Source organism: Patella vulgata, chromosome 3 (assembly GCF_932274485.2).
Source record: "Patella vulgata chromosome 3, xgPatVulg1.2, whole genome shotgun sequence".
NCBI lineage: Eukaryota > Metazoa > Mollusca > Gastropoda > Patellidae > Patella > Patella vulgata.
This window is the reverse complement of record NC_065881.2, coordinates 22,217,440-22,238,464: the sequence shown is the minus strand read 5'-3', so window position 1 is coordinate 22,238,464 and position 21,025 is coordinate 22,217,440. Positions and strand designations below refer to the sequence as shown.

Below are 21,025 nucleotides of genomic sequence, written 5' to 3'. Positions count from 1 at the left end.
ATATTAATTTGAAGCCAGTATCTGAATCGAAATGTGGAAAATATCAAGCAGCTGTAATCATAAACATTCGTTTCAAAATAGATTAAGATCCTCTGCCTATCACATTAGAATATGAAAACGAATCAACCAGTCGACACAAGACACTGACACATATTAGATCTTTTATATTTTTTTTTCTTCAGATATTTGATTTTGATTTAACAGAAGATGAAATTCGCACAATCAGTGGTTTAAATCGTAATTTTAAATGTGTTACTCTAGATAAGTAAGTACTGCTGTGTATGATTTCATACTTAAACATACATTTTTCAAGAGCTAAATCTGCCTATTGCAGGTCTTTCTTTAGACCTGAAATGTTAACTAAATTATTAATTAGACATTAATTAACTTATCCAGACCATAATCAACTCTCGATGTCATCACTAGCCTGCGATGTTTATTGGATTAGGTTCCGATTTGCTGTTCGACTTCCATTCATGATTTAATCATGGAATGGATAATCGAGACTGTGTTTTTTATCGTGTTTTTTAGTAATGATGATCGAGGCTAGGCCGAAAATTCAATCGCTAAAATCTCGGTTCATAGTGGATCAATTTGACTGAAATTCTCAGCAAATTCCATTTATATTATCAAGTTTTTAACTATTATAGTGAGAACTGCCGGCTCTTTATCTAATCTCCCATAATGTATCTTTAACTAGTGGTTTAAATCGTTATATTAAATGTGTTACTCTAGATAGTACTGCTGTGTATGATTTAATAATTAATAAGTGGTTTAAATCGTCATATTAAATGTGTTACTCTAGATAAGTACTGCTGTGTATGATTTAATAATTAACAAGTGGTTTAAATCGTCATTAAATATGTTACTCTAAATAAGTACTGCTGTGTATGATTTAATAATTACCTAGTGGTTTAAATCGTCATAATAAATGTATATTTTGTCATGTATATCATTATCTTATTTTACAGGTTTAAAGACTACCCAGAATATCCTTTCACTTGGTTATCTACGAAGAAATAGGAATAATGGGAATTCGATCAAATTTATATTTTAATAGATTATTGAAACTTAAATAGATGAAAACACTATCAACATTCTGTAATATAATATATATGAAAATAATATTTCAAAGTAGATCAAATAAACATGTACTACATCTTGTGTTTTTGTTTTGAGGGGTAATGGGGAGAGTATTGAAGTTGTCGTTGTTGTTGTTGAGCTTAACATCCGCTTCCACCTATGGTGATATCGCATTTGAAGTATCAAATTGTTCTGTTTATATGTACATATATACAGTTCTATGCCGTTCAAACATTTAATTAGCGGCGATCGTTAAGCAAGATTGACTTCGTCGTTTGAACGCAAGGTTGGGCAAAAAAAAACCCACCAAAAAAGCGGTTTTATGGCCAGTTTAGAAAACCTTGCAAAAGCCTTAAAAGTCTCCATTTTGTATCGGTATGTGACTTTATATTCATGCGATATCAGAGGAGTGTGTATTTGAACGAGATTAGTCTTATATTTTCGTAGTTAACATGTTATAATAAAATGAAATGAAATGGGATTTACATCATGCTGTTCTGCACCGACTGGGCTAATGAAGACCGGCATACAGTGTGCTGTGAGGGAAATATGAAATTTTATGTGCAGGCCAATGTGGTACACGGGACCTCGGTTTTTGTACCATTCGAAAGACTAGGCACAGTCCTTGTCAGGCCCTTCGTCCAGCACCACTGACAATGAGAAACTTTGGCATAGTAAGTGTACCGTTGAAACATTTGATTTTACTCTTGGTGCAGTTCGAAATTACATTTATCTGAAGTCAAGTACTGCGCTTAACGTCTAATACATATAAGTGAGATTATCATATTCAGGGGCAAATAACTCGTTTGTCACAACTTTTCTATAAGTAGAAACATACACGAAGTGAAACACAAATTAAACACCTGTCTCTTTTATTTTGCCAAATATCAGCCAACAATGTTTTACTTGCCCGCTTCCTAAGATCATCGTACTTTCTAACAAATCAAGACAATAGATTTCAAACTCTCTGCGTCATTTTAAAACGATGTCATTTCACCGACTTTAGTTGTGTTGATATATTCCGAGCTAGAGAGAGAGAGAGAAATGGGGTTTAACGTCCACTTGACACAAACTAGGTCATTTCGGGACTAACATATGGTTTAATTTTATTTCAATAATTCGCTTGTGCGTAGGGGTCTTTAGCAGTAGGAGGAAACCGGAGGACCCGGAGAAAACCCACGAGGTTGGACAGGCGACCCTACTCATTGTCACGTACAACCTGGGATTCGAAACCACGCCAGTTGACTCAATGACAGGCCGTATGATACAGCACGCACGTGCTAACCATTCGGCCACCCAACCCCCCAGTATTCTGAGCTGTTTCACCCAGGCAAATGTGTAGTTTGTCACAATTGTTATTGAGCAACTGAGAATCCACGAAATTTATTGCATTCCTGAAGTGTAAGACTGGTTTATTCATATGTTATTATATTAACATCAATATCTGGCTAATACATTCCACACGAAATTAGACCTGCCAATTTTATGAGACATTCAGTTAAAGTATAGGTACCAATTTTAAGAGGCATTCAGTAAAATTCTAGCTGCACCAGTATGTTTAAAACCAAATAAAATACAAAGCAACCAGGTCATTAGTTATTCCTGACCTGACGCTGGCAAGTGAGACGAGTTCACACTGGAACATAATAAAATAACAATTTCAAGGTTAACAAAAATATATTTCTTTATAAATAAAATAAATAACAAAGTTAGACTGTAAAATAATTCTAAAAAGACAAATGGGGTTTGTCAGGCCACATAGTGAACCAACCAGCAGTAGCCTATAGTCATCAGTGCCATCTGTAAAATCAAAGTCGATAAATTCTATTGTGGACAGAGATGAACCGACGGTCACTGGTGACAACAATATACTGACAACAATATACGTCTACATTAAAAGTGGGTACATAAAAAAGGCACTAATGAAATATTAATGTAAAGATATTAATAACAAAAAATTCATAAATCCATGACATTAAAAATGTAAATGTCTAGGTGAAAAAAGATTAGTCAAAGTTTATCTACTGTTGGTATTATAAAAACTAGTCCTGTCTTGAATCCTGTGTACACCCAGGATTATTTCTCTTCAGTGAAAACACATGGCAACACATACTGCTTTATCACAGATTTTTCCTCAACAATTCATGAGAAATTTGCATCACTTTGCCAATGTTTATTGAAGGGTTCGTCAGTAAAATGCCCATACAGAAAGGTTGAAACAAATATTCTCAGTTAAATTCATTTCCAAATAAATCTTAGCAGGTCCAATGATTTGTCTTTGAACGCTCTCCACTACTGTAGGCTGTTTTATGATATAATATCTTGATGATATACCCACAGTCTTCACTGTAAACGTTAAATCAACTCTGTTCATATTCAAAAATAAAAAGTTCCCTAGATGCCGCAAAATATTTGACAGTTTCTCCTAATTTTAAAACGATAGTGTGTTTTACCAGGCACATAATCAAATAGAGGACATTCGAAATCCTACGGTTTCCAGGCAACAAAGCAGCTAAATTGTCCGAGCAGTCAACAAAGGTTGTCATATATTTATTCTTTTGTAGGTAATGGGTGCAATTACAAGACACTGATATCAATTTCATACAGATCAGATTATAACTTCTGTCGTCAGAGCGTTCACAAGATTCAACAAAGTGAAACACGTGCCATATCTTTAGGATATATATACGGAAATTGTTGAAATTCTATAGGCTTCTTCGTTTTACTAATCCAAATAATTTACGTGAATTTATTACAGATCGGATGATAGCTTTTGTCGTGAAGGATTCAACAAAATGAAACGAGGGCCATAATTCTAACAATAATTAAAGGAAATTTCGGAAATTCAATAGTTTTTTTCGTTCTACAAGTTTAAAAAATGCATATAAATTTAATACAGATCGGAAGATCACAGAGTGTTTACAAGGTTCAACAAAGTGAAACATGGCCATAACTCTAGAAGTAATAAACAGAAACTGTTGAAATTCAATAGCATTCTTCATTTTACAGGACAGTCTTTTTTGTGTAAGATTTACAGAAAGAGCTGACAGTTTTCACTATAATAGTTTAAAGATAGATAAAGAAAAATGAATATATTTAAAATTTCAGTCAAATTACTTCATTCTGAGCAAATTTTTGACTGTTTGAAGAATAGTGTAGTCTCGACCATCATTGCTACGTTGTTTCGATAATAAACTAAGTCTTGATTATCCATTTTTAAATCAAATTATTAAATGGCGAACATGTTTCAATCCATTCAAAATCACAGCCTTTCGATTCTCTAGATATTTGATTATGGGCTTGTCATGTGAATAAATGTCAAATTAACAATTGAGAAAATTTAGCTCTTACATAATGCATCTTTAACCAAATAATACAGAAAATAAAAAGAAATCAGTCTTTTCTTGGTACTGATTTCCAAGAACCTTAGCCTCATTGCATCACATCACCAGCATCTTCCATGCTTTTCAAAATAATTAAAATCCACAAGAAATGTGGCACCAAGAATAATAGTTCTTTCATGAGCACTTAAGTTTTCATTATCTGAAAAATAAAAATTCATTTTTAACTTTAAGATAAATCATGACTATTGATTCAAACTTTCATTGGATCAGTTTCAAGAAACACTCGTAAGCATCTTCATTTGTAATCAAATTTTCTAAGACCTCTGATTCTTTGTATGTTTAAACCTCCCTCACCCGCTCCCCAACTTTTTTCTGTAAATATTTATGACAATCAAATTCTAAGATATCTCATTTCTTTAGATGTTTCGGATAATGAAATTTTAAGATCTCACTTTATTTAGATGCCTAGGATAATAAATTTATAAAATTTTCTGAGAGCTCACATTTCTTTATAGGCAATGGAATTCTAAGTTTTCTGAGATCTTTCATTTTTTTCAAGGCAATGAAATTCTAAGATCTTCTATTTGTTTATATTATATATCTAAGACAATAAAATCAGTTAAATAAACATGTTGACTTACATTGTACTGTGTAATCATTGGATGCACCTATTATATCTTTACAACCACCCCATATCTTACTAACAGTACAAACAACTTCACCTCCTGTATCCAGAACCTGTATTAAAGGACAATATTGGTGTCAGAAATTATCACATATGTGATAAAACTGGTTAAACAGGTTCCAAATATAATTCTAACACAGAGATCATTGCTATGACAGATGCATACATGCTGTACATGCCCTTGTTTTTATTCATTCTACACGTAATAAAAAGATGGTAGTGCACAGACTTTTTCTATTTTTCTCGTTTTCTCTTATCTGGTGCCAGTCAATTATTTTCTTGAATTGTCAGATATCCTCCCACAGTCTCATATAACTTTTGGTCTTCGAAGGAATTATTAGTGAACAGAAATTCACCCGTGTATCTGTTATCACTCGGCATATCAGTCAGTTACATAGAAGGATAACTCATGTTTTCCTTTTGCTTTCGTCACTTCTGTTTCTCGAAATCTTCATTACCATCTATCATAGCAATGTCATGATCTCCGTGTTAAAATTATATTTGGAATGTGCTTAACCAGTTATATCACATATGTGGTAATGACTGACACCAATATTGTCCTTTAAAAAACTTAACCTCATAAAATATAATAAAATATTATAAAGACAGGTTGCCAGACAATCAACAATATGCCTACAACAGATCAGTGAAGTTTTTGCAGTGTGTTTCTTTAGACAAACAAAAGCAAAATCTTTAAACTGGAACATATCATTGGCACATTAAAAAGATTCTAACACATAATCAAGGACAGTAACTCTAGATAGACTTATTCAAAACAAAGAAAAATTTAGACTTTATAGACTTATTGAAAACAAAGATCACATAACTGAGCAAGGGCCATAACACTAGAAACAAGCCAACAGTGAGGCTGATGTCCCCCTCCGAAATTGAAAAATAAATAGATGACACATATTAATTAATCGCACATTTATTTTTTTCACTAAGTTTCATCACTCTCTATCAGATAGAATCAAGATTATCTTGTTCCAAACCATCGACAAATGAAATCGATTGGCTCTGCTTAGCTTCAGCTCGAAATGTTAATCATTGAACTCAGTCAAGACATTCATTCACCCAATGAACATCTACATCAAGTTTAAACATTCACATAATAGACACCTACGCCAAGTTTGAACATTCTACCTCAATTAGAAGGAGAGTTATTGTGTTCCAAAGTCTTGACCAATCAAATTGCTTATCACTCTGCTTACTCTCAACAAAAAATGTTCATTATCGAACTTAGTCAAGGTATTGATAAAATAAAGCTATACACCAAGTGTCCTCACTCTCACTTAATTAGAACTAAAGTTATCGTGTCCCAAAGCATCAACCAATCTAATTGCTTGTCTCTGCTTACCAAAAAGTGTGACGGACAGAGAGACGGACGGACCCATTTTAATAGTCCCCTGCTTTCTTCGAAAGGCGGGGGACAATAATATATGGATATTTTCAATGTTTTAAGTTTTGCATGTCAAGAGGTTTTATCTTGCATTTGTGCAGCGCGGACCTTCTGCACTTATAATTACTTTTCTAAAAATCGCACACTTAAATTGTTCATTGTGACAAAACCAAATATTACACTGTATAAAATGCTATTTTCATGAACAAAAAAATTACCTTGAAAACATTATTTGAGCAAAGTTTACACCGACAACATTCTCCCACCATTTTATACAACTCTTGTTCTGTAGGATCAACTATTGTGTACGTTGGAATTAAACATGTCCATCTAGAAATAGATCATTTTTTTATAGTCAAATGCATGTATACAGGTTGCCAGACAACGCAACATAAGCCCACAACAGCTAAGTCATCGCATTTTTTTGTAGGTAAAGGGAGCATTTACAAGACCCTAAGAAATGATCAACAGCCCATGAAGTAATTTATCAGAAATAATAATGCGAACAAATGTATAAATTTCAAATTAATTGGATCATAGTATTCAAAAGTCCAAGATATGACAAATTATCAGAAATTGACACAAATAAATAGACTTTTTCTGTGTAGAAATTCCATTTCTATAATCAGTGAAAATTATGAACAAAAAATGATTTTTCTAAATGATTTAGGGCAATAACTCATTCTGCTTGAAGGATAGATGACATGCCGTGAGGTCCCGAGACACAAAATCTGTTACTGTTATTTTCAACCGACTCAGTAACTACAGCATTTTAGGACCCATATGTAGTATATTTTCATTTCATTAATTCCCTTGTACATAAGTGGAGTCAGCAGTGGGACAAAATCGTGGAAAGGCTTGGTATCGAACAAACAACCAGCCGTGAAAACTACAGAGTACTCGTTAGTCCACACAGCCACCTACACCCCTGCAGAGGGAGGAAACCAGAAGAACAGGCTTAGCTTAAAATTTATGTAATAATTTGAGATTTCACAGCAGCAACATTCAGAGGTTTTTTTTAGCTTACATTTCCTTGATGGTAGCAATATGATTTCCTGGTGGACTAAAGATTTCAAGCTCCTGTAAATTACAACAAATCCAACAGCAACGACTTGTACAGCGTAATGGCCGATGAACAGATAACAACTCTACACCATCATCATCTGTTGCTTTCATAGAAAACTCTCTCATTCCACCCAAACATTGTCTAGCATAACAATCAGCAACTGTAATAAAAGGTACATTATTCATATCTAAAGCATGGAGGGAGCTGCAGTGGCTCAGTGAGTAAGGAGCTAGTTTGCTAACCTGAATTTCTGGAGTCATTTTCATTTGTTACGTGTGCATGTAATTCCCAATTTTTAGTTGTTTGGATGTCACAAGAGAGAGAAAAGAGAGGGAGAGGGGGGGGGGAGGGTGTATTGCCAAATTGACACAAACTAGGTCATTTCGGGACTAACATATGGTTCAATTTTATATCAATAATTCGGTTGCTTGTAGTTGTAGGGGTCTTTAGCAGTTTGTCACGTACAACCGAGGTATCGAAACCAAAGACTCAATGAAAGACCTTATGATACAACACGCACGCAATAACCATTCGGCCATCCAACCCCGCCCCTGGATGTCATAAGAAACCAAAGTTCAGTGTAGGCCTACATGTTGGTGTGCATAGAGCCACTGTCCGGCTGGGCACAATTTCCCTTATAGCACACTCCATAGCCCAGACTCTAAACTATCAACCAATTACTTTTCTTGTTCAACTTATGTTATACATTTTGTCGTGTAGACTACTATACAAAGAGCTGACAGAAATCTGTTACTAGAAAGAAAAATATTTTTATTCCATGAATTCCCAAAGTTTTAGAAAAATGTATGGTTATCTTTGATATGAATGAAATGGGGTTTAATTTCAACATCAACTGGGCTAATGAAGACAGGCATATGCCATGCAGTGTGCTATGAGTAACATGAGGGAAAGTTTGCCCCATCACTAAACGAAATACGGATAACACATCAGATTCTGACCTAAATAAAAGAGGTTTACCTACCCTCAAAAATATAAATAATTTGGTTTCCTTCTTTATCTAAAATTTGGTATCTGCTATTTCTCTGCCATCCTAGAAGAACTGAAAAAAAAAAGTAAATAGAATGTTAATATAAACTACTATATATCATGGGAACTTGGCTTGAAAATTCATGAGCTTCTTTTCAGCCTATGCCAGGATTCCAAGTTCAAGCCCAGGACATTCTAAACGAGAGGCAAATAACCTCATCATACAGGGATTTGGGTGGCCGAATGGTTTAATGTGCATTAGATCATAAGGTCTGTCATTGAGTTAAGTGGAATGGTTTTAATTCCATGCTCGCCCTTTGGCATCCCAGTCAACCCTCACAAAAAATCTGGCTAATGCCACCAATTATAGCATACTTAAAACTAGTGAGTTGGTTCTAAACTGTCAAATAGTAGGCCACTCATTGAATGAGCCAATCCTTGCACAATAATAAGGTTACACTTAAAATGTGGTGATTATCAAAGATATTGTTATGATGATTATTTAATTCAATAATCATTCAAAGATTTAAAAAAATCTATTCATAATTACCTTCAACCACATCTAGTAATTGATGAATAATTATTTCATTATGTTCTGTTAATACATTAATAAAATCCGATCCATTTTTCGTTTCACTGCCATTTTCATTCCTAAATTTGTAATCGTCGCTAACATTTCCTTTCGGCTGAGATATTATTGCTTTTTCAGCAGTTTTAAGCCGTTCAATTTCGCTCATTTTGTTATTATGACTTTACCCAATGAATGAAATCTATTTCAAGTCATTTTGATAATTGGAAAGGCCAATAACATGGCGTTCCTACTCGCCGAAAGTAAAATTGTTTACTAACAAAAACCATCGACTGCATCCAAATTTTGCAACGTAATATTTATTTGGACCGAATATTTCAAAGTTTGCTTATCTTATACGTAGAAGAATTGTATACGGTATGGTGGGCGTGTGGTAGGTAGGCCTATTTCTTCAAGATAGACTTTTTAGAGGTGGTACATTTTATATTTATAATTGTTAATTGTAAGTTCAACATATGAAATTCAACATTAATGTAAATAAAATGTAATATTTGAGACTTTATCGACAAGGGAAATAATCCACGAGAAACAAGGACTAGGAGAGTGCCACAATGTTTTACACTCGGCCAGTGGGAGCCGTAGTGGCTCGGTAAGTAAGACACCTGCCCACCAGGGGCGTGGTTACCCATGACTTTGCATGAGGAATAAAATCCCGCCCGGGACCCCCAAAACAATATTTATATGTGTGTGTGTGTGGGGGGGGGGGGCAAGCTGTAGAGTCGATTTGTAGCATATCTGACACACGGTATATGTTTGACACTGGTTAAGCATTATGATTAAAATGTTGAGAACCGTATTCAAACCGCGTGTTTTTTGCCGATTTCGAAGGGGCGCAAAAACTCAAAACCATGACGCAAAGCTCGCCATTGCGTCCCTCTCACTTAGAACTCTCACAACGAACCAGGAGTGTCGCGAGTCCCACCCCAGTGTTGGTTCGAATGGTTTAACGCGTGCGTGTTCGATCATATGGTCTGGCATGGAGTCAACTGGCGTGGTTTCGATTCCATGCTTGTATGGGGGGTTGGATGGCCGAATGGTTAGCACGTGCGAGCTGTATCATAAGGCCTGTCATTGGGTCAACTGGCGTGGTTTCAAATCCCCGGTTGTACGTGTGACAAGGAGTAGGGTCGCCTGTCCAACCTCGTGGGTTTTCTCCGGGTCCTCCAGTTTCCTCCCACTGCTAAAGACCCCTACGCGCAAGCGAATTATTGAAATAAAATTGAACCATATGTTAGTCCCGAAATGACCTAGTTTGTGTCGAGTGGACGTTAAACCCCATTTCTCTCTCTCTCTCTCTCTCTCTCTCTCCATGCTTGTATGTGACACGGAGTAGGGTCGCTTGTCCAGCCTTGTGGGTTTTCTCCGGGTCTCCCCCCCCCCACAGTTAAAAAAAAAACCTATACGCAAGCGAATTATTGAAATAAAATGGAACCATATGTTAGTCCCAAAATGACCTAGTTTATGTCAAGTGGACGTTAAACTCCGTATCTTTCTCTATCTCTATTGACAACCAGGTCAAGTCTTAGTTTTATCTGTAATGAATCAGCAATTTCATCTCTGACTTGTACAAACAAACGCCGGTGATATGCATCAGTGTGAATTGTCATTATCCTGTTGTTCAGCATATAACTATGCACATATTGCGAAATCTTGTGTAAATATTAAAGGAACATACCCGAATCTAGAATCCTCATGATAATATATTATGTCAATAGGATCAGCTGAATATTTTAATTAACATAATAATTTGTTTGAACAAGAAATTAATAACATCGGGGGAAAGTTATAAAACTCTTTGAATTCTATTGAACGTATATCGTGAACATTTAGTATCACTTGTCGTTTGAGGATTTCACGTGATTGACTCACTTTATATAGCTGTGGAGCATCTTTGATTCTATTATCCCCCTTCTCAGCAACCACAGAACTACATTTGATTTTTAGAACTGGACTTACTGTATAAAATGGAAATAAATAAAAATAGTTTACTTGTAATACAAAGCTTATTTTAATTTGAGTCGGAGGGTGTGTGTCATTAATATGCCGTCTAGTATAGTTAATGAAAACGGCTGCACGATTGGCCCTTGCCTTAGTGAGTGCAGGTTTTCGAATGCTTATACCCTTAAATATAATTTACAAGATATTAAATGAAATGAAATGGGGTTTAACGTCCTACTGTTTTGCCCCGACAGGGCTTATGAAGACGGGCATACGCCACACAGTGTGCTATGAAGGAAATTTTGCCGGGCAGCGGCACTCTGGCCTACTCTTATAGCTAATAGGCTATGTCCCTTTATAAAAGGTTTCCCATTTTAAATGTTGCAAGTCACGTCGTCATCAAGTTCGAATGACCTGTTAAATGCGTCGGTTTCGACATTAGTACGAGTTAGTATAGAAACACAGTTATGTAATACATGTACTAGTTTAAGTGAAAACTGTAAGCTGTATAATATTATAGAATAGCCATCTATACTCCTGGTCATAATACTAGAATGACATCTACAAAAATACCTAACATTAAATTAAATAGTGGATTTTATATGCCTGTTATTGGTTATGGCACATTCAACTCGTTTAAGGTAAGGTTGTTGGTTTATAAATAGAGATGTTAAATTATAGAAGCCGCCAGGTTATATAGCGCTAATTTCGTCTACGGTATCAACATCGCGGAAGTAGACGTTAAAATCCAAGTGGTGTTACAAAACTAGAGATAACCAGAGGCGGATCGCGCCCCCCCCCCCTAATTTTCGACAGTGCCCTTTTTTACTGCTGAAAGTGCCTGTTCTCAGACCGAAATATGTCCGTTCCCAACCCGTTGCAGGGATCCCAAATGACTCAAACCATCGACTCAAACACACCAGTCTGGTCTAATTAATGCTTCCACTTTCACACGAATTTTTGTTGTTTAGCTGACGGTGCCCTAATCCTATAGAGTGAATATAGACAGACATCAATGATAGCATCTTGTGGAATCGGCGGCGTATACTACTATAAACTCATGCCCATCACCGACGCGCATTAGTGCAACTTGATGTAGCATTGTTTCATGTGTGGACAGTACCAGTTACAAGGCTTAAATAGTGAAGTGGCTAAGGAATAGATTCGTCTTTTTTCCCCATCATAATGCCTCGCGGCTTGACAATTTTCCAGTCGCGTGTTCAACTGGCTTTTTTGCTCGATTTTAAGGCTCTTTTTCAAGGATTTCCGAACGTTTACTTAGACGAAAATATCAGCCAAATAGCTCTTGGAATGGCTACACATGCAGGAAATGACGGATAATTTTCTTGGGGGACCCCCCCCCCTCTCAGCGGCGTGCCAGCGCAATTTTATCAGTGATATAGAAGGGACATTATAGTTCAAGACCTTGATTATTATGTAATCCAACAAAATAGTGGTTAGGCGTACCACAGTTCTTTCTGTTAAAATAGAACTTGACATTTGAATATGAATATTTAACCATTTGATTATGATAAACAGCCTAGGAATATAATATACGTTTTACAAAATGAGATATTTTATATGCTTCGCATTTTCTAACATCACGAAGAGAAAGGGACCTAAAACAGAACCCTGGGGGATATCACTTTGAAAGTACCCCAAAATTTGTCATTTGTCTAAAGTTTTATTAACCCCTTCCAATTTATAAGCATAAAACAATTAATATTTGTGTACTTTTTTATGTGTAGGAAAATGAAGTACGAAATGCAGCACGTGTAGCGTTAGAAGTTGGATATCGTCATATTGATACAGCCTGGGTTTATAAAACCGAGGAAGAACTTGGTGACGCGATCACACAAAAAATTAAAGATGGCTTATTTGAAAGGTCCGATTTGTTTTTAGCAAGTAAGGTAAATTTGCTCAACTTATATTTCGTATCTCATCAATTACATTTCAGCTGTTTTTATATTTAATAAATTGCGGCGTTACGTGTTTTAAATCTATTTTAGAGTCCTCATATATATATTTTTAATTATGAATGAAAATCACCACGCAAAGCCTGTAAATAAGCCCACACAGCAGCTATTTCCATAGACACCAGCTTATTCTAAAAACAAATTGGATGACGATCCTTCGTGCCTTCAAGAAACCTGATATCTATCGTGTTTACAAAATCGTTATAAACAGTGTTGTTTGGAAAAGGAGGCGGGCATAACTCCGACACGAAAGGATAGGATTCGCCCTGCCATGTCCCGAAACGGTGAACATCGACATCAACGAAGTGTTTCAGTACAAACACAATAAAAGTAAACCATTCCATGGCTGAACACGGACAATTTGAGAAGGCTACATATTTATTTTCCCAAGCTTGGTTATGATAAAATTTATATCTTTATTTTCCAATTAATTCATAAAGTTATGGAATACCCATCATCGTCCGGAATCAGTGGAAGAAATGTGTCGGGATTCATTGACGTCACTACGAACAGATTATCTGGATTTGTATCTGATACACTGGCCATTTGCTATCGTAAGTACTATCTTTTTTGTCTTGACAAAAGTACAAATGTTTCATTAATTATGGGTCGCGGAGATCCCCCATAACATATCGAAAATCCACGACATCGGATTGGTGACAATAGCAGGTCTAAGTCATATAGCACCGGCCCTGTATAAACATGTAGCCCGGTTGCCAAACCCAATATTTCGAGTGAACCTGGAAATTGTATACACAGTTGTTTTTTTATAATTGATTTTAGTAGCATAGGTTGCTCTCTTTCGGAATCTGCCGGGTGAACCTCGGTTACCCTTCAGCGTTTTGAGAAATTCAAGATGGCGTCCAAAACGACCGCCATTTCAAATAATCCCGTATAACCCCTATAGTATGTAGTCATGGATGATAATTTTGGTTTCCAACCGCATGTTTCTGAGGTCAAGGAATACGCTGAAATCGTCCATTATGTTGTGGGGTGATTAGTTGATAGTAAAATCCAAAATGCCAGACAATATTGCCCTTTAACTGGTTAGCGGCGGTTGAAGGTCATTATGTCACCAAACCAAACTATATCTAGAAACAAACTATATATTTCTGAATAAGGCGCATATGAGTGATACGAAAAGGGGGACACAAGCTGTTTTTTGAACACGAAAAACACGAAAATACCCCCCACAAAACTAGGCAATATACAGTTTAATCCTTTAGTCGTGTTTCTGGCTGCAACCTAAGACAGCACAAGCGCAAAATACTGTATATTCTGCAGCTACAAGCAAGCGTACTACATGGTGTGTCACTCTTGCACCCGCATCTGATGAGCCACATGACAGACACTGGAGCAGGTAGCATGGTTGTATTGTTCTCAATTTAGTATCCTTCACTCAGCAATACAGTTCCGGCGGAATACCATCTTCCAGTAAACGCCACACAATAGCTTGGTGATGGGCTCGTTTTACGTTCCCTGCAAATACATCATTCGTTGAGCAAGACTGCATAGTTTGGGTGGGGATGATGACGATACATTTCCAGTTTTGGATGTCCCCTCTAGCGTGTTTCAGACATGGTTTTGCTAGAACTCTGTCCATAACTATAATCACCCTACAACATAATGAACGATTTCAGCGTATTCCTTTGCCCTACAACATACGGTTAGACACCAAAAAAAGCACCCTAGACCAAATATTGTGGGAATTATAGTGGATTAATTGAAATGGCGGCCGTCTTGGATGCCATCTTGAATTTCTCAAAACGTTTAAGGGTGACCGAGGTTCACCCGGCTGGTTCTGAAAGAGGACACCCATGGCTACTAAAATCAATCATAAAAAAACCTTTGTATACAATTTCGAGGTTCAGCCATAGTTCTGTCGGACTATTGGCCCCAGAGACTAACAACACTTCAAATATTATATCAAATCCATATTACAGTGACGACATAGTTATTATATTTTATCACAGAAAGCAGGTGAGATAGATGGAAGGAAGCCTCACGATGATGTTGATTTTATTGATACTTGGAAGGTAACGATATATTTAGTAATTTATTATATTGTTTATGATCGGTAAGATGTTTTATAATAATAAGTGGCGAAGAAAGGCAAAAATCATTAACACTCATTACATCGAATTCAAGCTGCCAAGGTTTCTTTTACGTGCACGCCAATGTGTACACGGGGACGATCGACTATATGTTGGCCCTTGCCAGGCCCTCGGCCCTGTACCACTGAAAAGAAGAAACCACGTCGGAAAACCCCGATGAACTTTTTCGGCCAAGGCAGGGATAGAACACATAACCTAGGTTAGCGAGCCAACGTCTTACACACACATAACACCGACATTGTTAAATATGTAAGTTTAAAGGGGCTAAGTCTCTAAGTAAATCTCATTCAAAGTCTTCGACATTGAAAACACCAAGTATTTGTCAACAATCTCGCCAACAATCACGTGCCCTAACCTTATTTACATTTCAGCGAATTTGTCAAAAATTGAGCTGGCCTTAACAAATAGATTAAACACTAGATCTGATTATTAAGGTCACCTGCAGATTTGGTCAAGGTCGCCGAGATGTAAATAGGGGAAGGGTTAGGGTTACATCTTGTGATCTTTGACCAAATCTCAGTTACACGCTTCCCTCAAACTGATACCAAACATTGTAATATTCTAGTGTGTCATTATCGGCTCGTAGATGTCACCATATGTTCGGCGCAATATATCCCGGTTGGAGCTGACGTGCCATTAAACCACATTTCATTCGTTCATTCGATGTAGTCATAGACTCTTCAATTATATTCATTGTTTCTCAGCCTCAAATTAGGCTTGTAAAAAAAGGGGATATTCAGAATTTTATAAATTGTCTTTTATTACAGGCGATGGAAGAACTGGTGATTAAAGGATTAGTTAAAACTATCGGTGTTTCTAATTTTAATATTCAACAATTGAAACGACTTTTAGCTGCTGATCTGAGATATAAACCAGCAGTTAATCAGGTTTTTACTTATTTTATCTATAAGCTGGTCTTAGATATAAACCAGAACGTCTGAAAATAAATAGGTCACGAGGCAATACCTTTATTTAAAAGGAAGCAGTTTATTACAAAAGAAACAACTTTGCCTTATTAGATCAAGTTAGGTCAGGATTGTTCTCTTCTCCTAGAAATATTTTATTTTTCTAAATTCTGAATCGTTCCGCGCTTTTGTTTTTCATTGAAAAGTTACCAGCACTGGAAATAGAATTGATACTTAACTACCACTACTGACTGGAAGGCTTTTGATATTTTTCAGGTTGAAGTTCATCCATATTATACTAACAATGAATTATTAGATTATTGTAAACAAGAGAATATTGTGGTCACTGCCTACTCTCCACTAGGTAGAGGAGGCACAGACAGGTATAAACATGTATTGTAAAATGGTAATAGCGCGCCATTAGGTTATAGAAGCCATAGTATAGTTCACATAGTCAAGAAGAAGGAAAGTTCGGTATAAATTCCGTACCAGTTTTGAACTAGATTTTTCTTGGATTTTAACAATACACTATTGTTAGCAGCGCTTTTGAAGGAGACTAGTAACGAAATTAATTAGATTGTTATCTGACTAGGTGAGGAATAATGACTTCTCCATTTCTAGATACTTCTAGAGAGACATTTAAATCAGAATGCAATGGCTGCAACGACTGTAATTTAACCAAAAACGTCGATGTGACACCGTCCCATGGGGGTTGGGGCATGCACCAAAATGCCAACTTCCAAGATGATCTATTTAGAATTGCAGTCTGTAGACGATAAACACAAAAATTAGGCGTGGCTCTGCGCTGGGGGTTGGAGATGCAAAAATATAAATAGGCACAACCCTATTATTGAAATGATTTATATGCTGAATTTGAACAAAATCTGTTCATAATTGCATCCTGTAGAGTATTTACAGACAAAAAATTAACAAAAAAAGTGGGTGTGACACCACCTCTGGGAGTCGGAACATGCACCAAAATAAATAGTTGCTTTCTTTACGATATAAGGAATAAATACACTCTGCCCCTGGGGGCTGGATGTGGACCAATGGAAATAATTGCAAATTGTAGATTATTTACAGACAAAATATTAACAAAAAGGGGGCGTGGCACCGCAAAAGGGGTTGCGAATCATGCACCGAAATCAATTGTTGCCGCCCAAGCTTACTAAGTTCCAAGATAATCCAATCAGAATTGTGGCATGTATACGATAAACATATACATTGTGCGTGGCTCTGCCCCTGGGGGTTGGGACATGTCCTTAGGCTATAAGGAATACATATGCCAAGTTCCATGATGATCCATTATTGAGACTTGCAGCCTGTATACGACAAACAGGCAGGGTCGACGTCAATATACGTCCACCTTATATGAATGTGGACGTATAAAAAGTATTGATTTCACAAACGAATAGAAATGAGCTTACTACATTCATTGTATTTTCGTGTTTCTTGATACCTTTTAAGTATATTATATTATCTATTAACAGTAGTGGCCCAGGAAAGTCACTTAATGTACATGAAGATAAAACTATACAAAAAATAGCAACTAAATATAATAAAACTACGGCACAGGTAAATAAATTATATATTTAGCATCTGATCTTTGTTCAATTTATATATGTTAAAATTTAAGGAGACGATGGTGTTTATTAAATTTCATCGATTTCGGAAAATACCTTCCAGAATAGTTACCACCCAATTTTATCATCTATACTAATATTTGTGACTGTCGTTTGTTTGTCTTTCCGTCTGTCTGTTCAGGGTTGGCAGCAACACTGTCTGTCTCGAGGCTAAGATTTGGTGTATAGGGGTAGCTCGGATCGGGGAGTAACATAGGCCTGATGGCCACAGATCACTAAAGATTTGCCCATTGACTTTAATGTTAATTCTCGTCTCTTAGACCGACTCTAACTTTTTCCCAAATTTTCGTTGGGTAGAACGCTTTCTACCACAGATGGAGCAACATGTGGCAAACTCTTGCCCAAAAAGACGTATGAGGTTCACCATGGAAAACTTGAGATACACAAGCTGGAAGTAGAGACAAGAAAACATGCAATTTTGGACCCTACATTTCAACCTAACCAACCTCTCAATTCTTGTATCCTTCCGCCTCAAAATCATGAATATTCACCAAAACCTGGTAGAACATGTATTTCAAACCTTTTTCTTCGATTCTACACAAAAAAGTCAACAAAAATCGCCATGCAAAAGGGGGAAAACGGGAAAGGGAGAGAAAGACTAAAAATAACTTTCGCCCTACATTCGAGGTGACGGCGTAGAAATATTTGGTGAGCTGTGTCCTGATGGCGATGGACTACCAGTTCCGGTTTCGGAGTTATGCTGTTCCGGTTCATGGCTACACCCGGCCTACGCCGGGTCAACTGCTGGTTTAATTAATAAAATGAAGAAGCCTATTGTTTCTCAACAATTCCTGCTAATGACCTCAATGGACCTTGTTCTCTTTGTAAATCGCGTGAACGGCTTAGATAACACATGTTAACGTCCGACCTGCTTGCAATTGATACGCATTATTGAAATGGGTGAAGAACCTTGACATTTATCACGTGTAGATCTATAGTCCTTGGCATTATCTGATTTATTCTCAATATTTCTTTTTAATGTTCGGTTATCAGTTTACATCTTTATTTAATATTGTAGATAGTAATAAGATGGGGGATTGATCGAGGATATACACTGGTACCAAAAAGTGTCACACCTGCTAGAATTAAACAAAATATTGAGGTAAAATATGATCACAGAGGTCAATAGGTTACATGGGCAGTGGTATAGTTTATTTCCTCATGATGTTAATTGAAACCTATATAATAGGCTCTCCCTTAATCCACCTTCTTGGTAATCGTGGTCTCTGTCTGATTTATACATATTTCTCAAGCAGTGGTTACGAGTATAATCATTAACTATTGCTACACTCACTATGGTACATTGCTGTTTTTGATTAGTGATCTTCCCCTGTTGCTGGAGATTAATGCCCGTTTGTGTGCTGTACAGGTTTAATAGAAATACGAAGTTAAATTACTAGAAATTCTATCAAATTTGAAATGGGCTGATACTGCTTGTTACCATTACTTCGTACTTCTGTTTTACTGGTATACTACAACATTAATTACCCTTGGTTAATGCAGAGGGATATAGATGCTTAAGAGCCGAGAATCAGATCTACACTGATTCAATACCAAGAAATAAAATACCTGCATGAACTAGATCCAGAAATGTTACATTGGTGATCAATGAATATATATTTTCGGTGATTATTGGCTGAGTTATTGAGTTTGCTTTAAAATCATGTGAACATGCCGAACACCTATTTTCATGGATATTGTAGCGACTTATAGCTAAACACGAGGCTGGACAACAGAATTTGATTAAACTTGGTATGTATTACACCGTAAAGTACTGCGCTGTTGATTGTCGGTGATTTTTGACCGAGAAATCATGTTGCAAATTGATTTACCGACAATTAAATTTATAGAAGGCCCAATATTTCTTCACTTCTTTTTTACAGATATTTGATTTCTCTTTGACTGAAGAAGAAGTTAAAACTATCAGTAATTTAAATCAAGATTTTAAATGTGTTCACTTGAATCAGTAAGTAATATATTGTGAGGTAAATCAATTTTCGTGAGGATCAAGAGAAGCCGTCACTTGCGGGGACTCCAGTTTCCTTCTCAAATACACTTTTACTTCTGTAAGATTACTTCTACTAGTAAATTTCAGTTCTTTGAGTTCTAACTATTGAAGTCACCGTGGAGGGCCTGGATCGATCAAGACAGTACCTCGGGATTTTCCAGCCTGGTTTGCCCTTATCAGTGGTGCAGTGTGGAGAGCTTGACTAGGAGTAGTAGGTGAAAAAACGAGGTCCACTTGTATATATTGGCGTTCATGTAAAATAGCCCTTGACAGTTGGAATTCGATGAAGATTAGTCGGAAACGCCGCTGTCCGGGCAAAATGTACCTTGCAGCAAACTGCATGGTGTATACTACCTGTCTCAAATAGCCCCTTTGTTGTAGAAAACTGGGAGTTTAAACCCTGGTTTCATTTCATTTTATATTCTGTATAATATTTTGTTTTTCAGATATAAAGACTATCCCGAGTATCCATTCTAAAAGGTCCTCCGGTTTCCTCTCACTGCTAAAGACGCGCAAGCGAATTATTGAAATAAAATTGAACCATGGGTTAGTCCCGAAATGACCTAGCTTGTGTCGAGTGGACATTAAACCCCACCCCTCTCTCTCTCTCTCTCTCTCTGTCCAATGTAAAAACTACATGTTTATTATACCATTTTAAGTATTTACTGCCTACTATTATTATATTCATATAATTTCTGTTTATTATATTGAAATGTTTACTGTATTCCATATTGTAATGTTCGTTTATTTATGTCAACTTAAATAAAACAATCTAAAGAAACTGTTATTTCAAAGTCTGAGAATTCAAATCACAGCACTTATCTTAGAGACCAACCATTAAAAGGGAACATTGGGTTTAAATTCCACTAAAAAGAAAAAATGATTCATAGCAGTGATGGAGTAACCGGGTAATCTGGAGAAAACAGGCGTGGTTTTTGGCAGTAGATACGCTACAATCCGTGTAAACTAGACAGAAGATGCACTACAATCCGTCTAAACTAAACCGTAGATAACAATCAGTTTAAACTAGACGACTATAATTATATGTAGAGTCCATGGGTTTAGGGTTTTTTAGGGACTTGTTTCCCGCCATCTGGTGTAGTACAGATTAGCCCAATTTTATAAAATATGGTTGACGTAACTGGGTGACAGAATGAAACACTTACCCAAATTTGGTAATGGTCCGCCCTAATAGCTGACGTACCTAAAAGTTTTATATAAATTAAAGAGCGCAGTTAAGGTTGCTTCAAACATCATACAAGGTTTCAAGGGACACATACCTTTAGTC

At 36.4% G+C, this 21,025-nt stretch overlaps 3 protein-coding genes across 5 annotated transcripts in view; 2 read left to right on the top strand and 1 right to left on the bottom strand.

The window, feature by feature from the left end:
• LOC126816819 (1,5-anhydro-D-fructose reductase) overlaps positions 1-21,025 on the top strand; it is a 68,950-nt gene that overhangs the window by 11,715 nt on the left and 36,210 nt on the right. Inside the window, exons 9-10 of one of the 3 annotated variants that reach the window (XM_056100011.1) lie at positions 183-265; positions 972-1,159. The exons of the other annotated variants lie outside the window; for them this stretch is intronic. Of the exons in view, the coding sequence (XP_055955986.1) occupies positions 183-265; positions 972-1,023 (135 nt within the window). The 3' untranslated portion in view covers positions 1,024-1,159. Of the gene's footprint in view, positions 1-182; positions 266-971; positions 1,160-21,025 lie in introns of those variants that run through there. 3 annotated transcript variants of the gene reach the window in all.
• On the bottom strand, positions 2,479-9,455 carry LOC126816820 (phospholipid scramblase 1). The gene is made up of 6 exons (XM_050543567.2): positions 9,115-9,455; positions 8,560-8,637; positions 7,539-7,737; positions 6,730-6,841; positions 5,069-5,165; positions 2,479-4,626 (listed from the first exon to the last, which is right to left on the bottom strand). The coding sequence occupies exons 1-6, from the start codon at positions 9,299-9,301 to the stop codon at positions 4,529-4,531; spliced, it is 771 nt and encodes a 256-aa protein (XP_050399524.1). The 5' UTR covers positions 9,302-9,455; the 3' UTR covers positions 2,479-4,528.
• Positions 11,456-20,524, top strand: LOC126816818 (aldo-keto reductase family 1 member B1). Its single transcript, XM_056100015.1, has 10 exons — positions 11,456-11,732; positions 12,840-13,001; positions 13,508-13,621; positions 15,041-15,103; positions 15,949-16,068; positions 16,363-16,469; positions 17,577-17,661; positions 18,748-18,831; positions 19,613-19,695; positions 20,184-20,524. Exons 1-10 carry the CDS (start codon positions 11,646-11,648, stop codon positions 20,212-20,214), a joined length of 936 nt encoding a protein of 311 aa, XP_055955990.1. The 5' UTR covers positions 11,456-11,645; the 3' UTR covers positions 20,215-20,524.

Bases quoted from the DNA above. Each gene is read 5' to 3' on its own strand.
- LOC126816818 (XM_056100015.1), top strand. From the start codon at position 11,646: ATGACATCTACAAAAATACCTAACATTAAATTAAATAGTGGATTTTAT. The intron at 11,733-12,839 runs GTAAGGTTGTTG...TTTTATGTGTAG, and splicing joins GCACATTCAACTCGTTTAAG to GAAAATGAAGTACGAAATGC. The intron at 13,622-15,040 runs GTAAGTACTATC...ATTTTATCACAG, and splicing joins TACACTGGCCATTTGCTATC to AAAGCAGGTGAGATAGATGG.
- LOC126816820 (XM_050543567.2), bottom strand. From the start codon at position 9,301: ATGAGCGAAATTGAACGGCTTAAAACTGCTGAAAAAGCAATAATATCT. The intron at 8,638-9,114 runs GTAATTATGAAT...TTTTTTTTTCAG, and splicing joins ATTACTAGATGTGGTTGAAG to TTCTTCTAGGATGGCAGAGA. The intron at 7,738-8,559 runs GTAGGTAAACCT...CTTTTATTACAG, and splicing joins AATTATTTATATTTTTGAGG to TTGCTGATTGTTATGCTAGA.